Consider the following 6,606-nt stretch of genomic DNA (forward strand, 5'->3'; position numbering starts at 1 on the left):
GTCGTTCTAATATAATTTGTTGCTTACACTTTTATGATATACGAAATCAGGTCGTCGATGCCTACTGTAGATTGTTGCAGTATCAACATGAACCGAAGTCGAAACTTTTTCTATCCCCCTACATAGCTGTAATGATGACTAATCCATTAAATCCTTGCTTATCTTTATTTTTTGTCTTGAACCAGGCATCACCTACAATGACAAACCTGATATTATCCCGTATTTGACATGCAGGAAATGGTAATCCACTCCCAGGCAAAACACTTAGTGAGGGAGGCAGTTATTGGACGCTTTGAACCACATCTGTATCAGATTGATATTCCATATGTCAATGTTAACGAGGTGGATTCCTATGTTTAATGCTTGGATTTGTATTTTTATTGCATGAATGTACAATATTTAGATGTATGTTTAATGGCAGTCTATTGGTGTAGGTCTTCTTACCGGTTCTCATAAAGAACCATTGGACATTGTATGTATATGACCTAGAAAACAGGAGAATCCAACTGCTAGATTCTCGTCCTGGTAGAAAGAAGACAATGTTGAGTGGAGTTCAACAAAATCTGGTAAAGTAACAAGCAACAAGTAATAATTTGTTAGGTATGTCTTCCCATAAAAATTTCAATTGTTGCGTTAATAAATGTTTCAGGCCAAGGTTGTCCTGTGGTTGGCTGCCCACAAAAAAGAGGTATCACCTTATGATTTGAGGACATTCAATTTCATAACACCTGATGTACCCCTCCAAACTAATGAGTGAGTGTTGACCTTGCAGTCCGGGATATTGTATAGGATTGTAATTTATTTGAAGTTCATCTCTTATTTATAATTCCACACTTAATAACGTTTTGGTAATTATATTGACGTAGGCACGATTGCGGAGTTTTTGTAATGAAATTCATGGAATTGTGGTCAATGGGGGGGGTTCTCCAAATCAATCGATGTGGTACGTAGGAGGAATTATCTATGACTATCTCATTATTGTTAAAATAGTTAGAAAAGCCTAATTAATTAATTTGCTGATTTGTTGCTATCAACGTGAATGAACGCAGGGGAAATTGAAACATTACAGGTTGAAGATCATGGGGAGTATGTTGTTCTCAGCACAAAATGCACACCGAGACCGTGTCCGGAGAGATTAAAGGGGATTGTAATTTGTGATAAGACTGTATAAAGTTAGCACATTTGTATGTAATTTATGGTGGGCAAATGTAGTTATTTAATATTTTTTTTTTTGGTGACTATGCATGCTAGAGAGGGTTTTGGTGAATTGGGTGGAAACCTGTTGTTTTTTGTGATTTGGAGTTGTAAGGGTTTGGGTGAGGAGAATAGTACTGATATCATGGTTGAGGAGTTTATTATTGAGGGATTGAAAGTAACATTTTAGGATTCCTTGCACACCGTTTTATCCTTTCCGGTTCTTATTCTACATTCATTTTAAATTAATTTTAATCTCAATTGACTTAAATTAAGCTATAAAATAATTCTAATTTAAATTTAAATTTAATTTTACTTTCCCAAGAGAGAAACTCAAAACTCTTGCTAAAGAGAGATAAAGGGAAAAGCATATCATGAGATATGAATGTATGGATTGAACAAACTCCAAGGTAAAGCAAAGATAGAGAATTGTCTCCACTTTGATCGGGGTATTGTTGCATGCAACATGCATGCCAAGGATTCTTATTGATTTTGGCTCAAAAAATTCCCCAAAATGTTACTTTTCTTTTCTCTTAAACCTCCTCAAGAGATTTTTTTTTCCCCTTGAATTTGCATGTTAACCAATGGAGATATCCAAAAGTTAGACCTACCCATGAGGAAAAAAAAATATTAATACTATTAATTTCTTCTTTAAAAATAAATCATTTTTACTATTAATATTATATAAATCCATAATAATATGTGTTGATGCCCAATTTCGCATGTTGCGTGTTCTAATATGACATGTTAATTACCATATGACGCTCCATTTGCATAATTCCATTTATGTTACCATGTGTGTTAGGTTGGTAGGTATGTTTGGCTTAGGTGTTGGCCCCACCTTAGTTGATGCCTAAACTTATTCCTATATGATCTAATTAATTCAATAAGGCATTCTTATTCTGTTAAAAAAAAAGTAAAAAATTGAATTTATTCCCTCTTTAGTGGATAAAAGGGCAAAGGACCGGAAAACATGAAGTGTTCGATCGGTCGATATTTTGCGTCAGCCATTGATCAACCGGTCGAACAATTCTTCAGCCGGTCGCGCACACGCTACTGGATGAGAGAGGGTGGATTTTGGCACCCTCGACCGGAGATAGACCGGGCGATCAGTTTCGGTCGACCGGTTCTTGGAGGATTGGACACGCTACTGGATGAGAGAGGGTGGATTTTGGCACCCTCGTCCGGCGATCGACCGGTCGATCAGTTTCGCTCGACCGGTTCCTGGAGGATTGGACACGCTACTGGATGAGAGAGGGTGGATTTTGGGACCCTCGTCCGGAGCTCGTCCGGTCGACTATATACGGTCGACCGGTTTGCAGGATACACTTGCAACCTAAAAAGTGCTTTTTTTTTTATAAATATGTAATAAAATTTAAAAATCTTGGGATCACTCTGAAGCCATGGTTGTAGACTGGAAGGTGATAGTGCTAGTTTTATTAGCTAGGTTGAGAATACATTAGGATTGCCTCAATACTCCGAAATTTGCAATTAGTTCCACTCGCCTCTGATGTATGGCATAAGTGACATGGATAATTTTTAGATGAAAGAAGAGCTATTAATAAACATTTGAAAATTTTATGCCCCTCTAGGCATGGTCCTTTTTCTTTTATATTCAAGATATTGTGTCTTTCTTTTTCTTCACTTTGACCTTATTTTCTTTGCTTTTGATTCCCTTCTTTTGCTGCAAAGGAAATCTCCTTCATTTGTAATTCTTCTAGCTATCTCAGCGAATTCCTTCCTTTCAGAAAAAAATGATGGCACAATGAATGCAGTGATGAGAATGAAAAGGAAGTATTCATTATAAATCAAAATAAGAGAACATTACTTTGAAACCCCAAATTTAGTGAACTAACAGGTTATTTTGTTAAGATTACTATGAATAGAAGGGAACCTTGTGAAACTATCATAATATTTTGCAAAGCTTAAAGGAAAATAAATATACCTCCCCATAACTGGTATAACACCATTGCAAAAGAGAGGTTCTAATTGTGTCCTGATCTAGCATCAGTTTTTCCAACTCCTGCTTCCTACTCTCTTGTGTTTCTGGACTATATTCAAAATCACGAATCTGAATCACATGAAAAATTGAACATACAGATCATTAGGAAGAGAACTTCAACAAATTATATTGAATGTGTTAATTTATCCTGTTATATTCCTGCCTTTTTAAAATTTTTTTATATATTAAAAAATTATTTATAATATTTTTATTAGATAAACATCATAAAAACACTTGAAAAGTAATTATATTAAAAACATTTTAATAATAAAACATTATATAATAGTTTTCAAAAAATGATTTTTCAAAAACAGTTTTTGAGAATAATTTCTAAAAATCATTTTTTAATGTTTGTAAAATAAAAGTCTAATTAGAAATAAATTATTTTACATATTTGTAAAATTAATTTTTAAATTAGTTTTTAAAAAACAAGTAAAATATATTATTTAAAAACACTCTCTATTCTTTCTTAAAAACAAAAAATAGAAACAATTTTTTGTTGTCAAATAGTATTTTCCTGTTTTTTTTTTATTTAAAAAAAATTGTTTTTGAAAACAATTATAAATAGGCTCTAAATCTTCTATTATTATTATTATTAGTATTATTTAATCTACTTTTGCCTTTTTCAGCTTTTTTAGAATTATATATGCATTTAAGCTGAATTTTATAATGGGACAGCCACCAAAAATATTGGATGTAATATTTAATTTTGTAGGAAGTCAAAAGTATATGATATTGAATAAAAATTTTCAAATCCATCTAAACTTAGATTAAAAAAAAATTAAAAAAAATTCACCCTTCTAAATTAGGAAAACTTCATTTGAAAGTATCTTTTATTAATAACAATAGTTCCTGACAGCACAATGCCTCCAGCAATTGATTCACAACCGCTTGATTTGATTCCGAATTGTAATTTTTTTTTTAGATGAGAAATAAGACACTAGAAAATATGTCAAAAATGATGTAAATTTAACCATCAATCAATAATAAAACCATAAATAATAATTTTTCTCCTTTATTTTTTTTTAAATTTATTTTTAAGCATTTCTAATCCCCCATTCCAAAAGAAATCAATGATATTTGTAGGAAACTAATCCTAAAAATGTAAATAAAGTTCTTAATTATATGACATTTTGATTTTTTAAATAAAACTAAGAATTATTTAAATATAAAAAAAAAAATCCAAACACAAAGGAATTAAACAGGTTTCCTAAATGTAAATTTTTTTTTCCAATGAATGAAAAAAAAAAAATGAATGCATTATACCTATTAAAAAGTGCAAAACACCGTGGAACATGTTACTGAGTCAACCGGTTCATATCCGGTCGGCCGGGGTGACGTTTAAAAAACCATTCCGCGCTTAATTTCTTCAGTGTTATCCTCTGCCAGTCGAAGGGATCCGCAGATTGAGCTGCCACACACCCACTTTCGACGCGATTCCAGCTGTTGCAAGCCTTCGGAGTGAGTTTTGAGGGGTGCGGCTTCACATTTCGGACCTAGGGCGTGAGGTTTGGCAGTGGTCCTCCTTCATCGCGCGTCACAGGCGGTTTGTCTTCTCTTCCCGCGCGCGTCACAGGCTCTTTCATTGGCGTTGTTTTGACATAGGTGTGGCCCTTTGTAGTGTTTCATGGCGCCTAGGAGAGATAGGGGTGCGTCGAAGGCACTGGGCAAGCGCCCTGCTCAGGCTTCTCAGGACGGTTAGGCGGAGGCTCGCCGAAAGGCGAGGTTTGACACCGGCCTTTTCACTTCGGTCGACGAATACCAGAGGTACAAGCAACATTTCGTCCAGAGGAAGGTGGTTGCAGGGAGAAATATAAATTTCGCCCATCTACAACATTTCAGGTTTGAGAGCCTCTTTGCACGCATGGGGTGGCTGCCCTTAGTGACTATTTCAGAGCCTATTTTTCCGACATTAGTCAAGGCATTCTATTCACGCATCACATATGGACATGGAGGACCGATCACTTCGACCGTTAGAGGGGTTCAGATCCATCTGGACCCGGAGAGCATCTGCCGCATTTTGGACATTCCTCCTGGTGGACTCCGCGTATATGATGCCAAGGCCTGGCCGACGGTGCCGGGTTTCGATCCGAGAGAGGCGATTCAGAGGATGTGTGGCCTTCCAGATGCCCCGAGGTTGGGCAAACCATCGGCACATAGCCTGACAGTGACCTGCTGAGTCCTTCACCACATGATAGCGTACATCCTCCTACCACGTGGCGGTCATCGAGATGAGGTTTCCTATCTGGAGGCATTCCTGATTGATTCGATTATGACGGGGAGACGTATTGACGTCGGGTATGTCATGATGATGCACATGATGGCATGCTGCGAGAGGCCCAAACGCATTCTCCCATATGGCCGCTTCATGACACGAGTGTTCAAGGATGCGGGGGTGGATTTGAGCAGGGAGCAGGAGGTCGAGGCGCCCAGCAGTTATGACACATATGATGAGCAGTCGATGGCGCGGATGAAGTTGGAGAAGGCCCCAAATGGGTCATGAATTAGGAGGGCGGACCGACCAGTACCACAGCCACAGGCAGAGGGGGATGTGCATCCTGCAGGAGACGAAGAGGAGGAGATTGGGGAGATGGAGGGTGGGGTACACCCTGAGACCAATTTTGACCATAGAGAGCCTGATTTTGATATCCCTCCACGCCAGTCTGAGGGTGGCCACATTGACCCGACTATTTCAGATGCGATGATGACTGAGACGGGTTACACAGCGGGACCATCTGGTCAGCCATCATTTACTGAGCCTCATTACACCCATACATCACCTGGCCAGGCTCCTGACGCCCCTGAGCATGCGCCTTGGATGGAGTTGTCTGCGCAGATTACCTCACTTGGGACTCGTATTGAGGAGCGCATGGATCAGCAGCAGGCTACGCATGAGCATATCCTACAGAGGCTTGATCGCCAAGAGCGTCAGCATGAGGAGTTGATGGCGTACCTCCGCGCCGTGTTGCCACCGCCACCCGATGCACCTTGATTGCATTGAGACCACGTCGTTATTTTGTTTAGCTTGCAAAACTGGGACATATATATTTTGTATTAGCATACGTATATTTAGAGTAGTGTCAACATGCAAATGTTTTTTATTTCGTTTTAATTTGGATTCAATATATATTATATTTACAAGATCGCCAAGTCATCTCATCCATATTAGGAGGTACTGAACTTTAACCTTCGGCGAATTACCTAAGTCCATGAGTAAGCAATGAACAACTCATCAACTTGGAAGGAGTTAGACCTTTTATGCAATTTATCACGCACCCAAATGTGTAATGTAAGTGAAGTAGACTTGAATGTTCAAAATAATTAAGACACATAAATATAATAGTAAAGGGTTACCAAAATCATAAATATAAATGAAATAATATATTGTTTCATAATGTCATGTTTTTCAA

At 37.6% G+C, this 6,606-nt stretch overlaps 1 protein-coding gene across 1 annotated transcript; it reads left to right on the forward strand.

Moving 5' to 3' along the window:
- The first annotated feature begins 632 nt into the window (after positions 1-632).
- LOC104877992 (uncharacterized) lies at positions 633-1,189 on the forward strand. The gene is made up of 3 exons (XM_010647645.3): positions 633-753; positions 867-943; positions 1,050-1,189. The coding sequence occupies exons 1-3, from the start codon at positions 641-643 to the stop codon at positions 1,169-1,171; spliced, it is 312 nt and encodes a 103-aa protein (XP_010645947.3). The 5' UTR covers positions 633-640; the 3' UTR covers positions 1,172-1,189.
- The last annotated feature ends 5,417 nt before the right edge of the window (positions 1,190-6,606 follow it).

This window comes from Vitis vinifera, chromosome 18, assembly GCF_030704535.1.
Source record: "Vitis vinifera cultivar Pinot Noir 40024 chromosome 18, ASM3070453v1".
Taxonomy (NCBI): domain Eukaryota; kingdom Viridiplantae; phylum Streptophyta; class Magnoliopsida; order Vitales; family Vitaceae; genus Vitis; species Vitis vinifera.

Bases quoted from the DNA above. Each gene is read 5' to 3' on its own strand.
- LOC104877992 (XM_010647645.3), top strand. From the start codon at position 641: ATGTTTCAGGCCAAGGTTGTCCTGTGGTTGGCTGCCCACAAAAAAGAG. The intron at 754-866 runs GTGAGTGTTGAC...ATATTGACGTAG, and splicing joins GTACCCCTCCAAACTAATGA to GCACGATTGCGGAGTTTTTG. The intron at 944-1,049 runs GTACGTAGGAGG...GAATGAACGCAG, and splicing joins TCTCCAAATCAATCGATGTG to GGGAAATTGAAACATTACAG.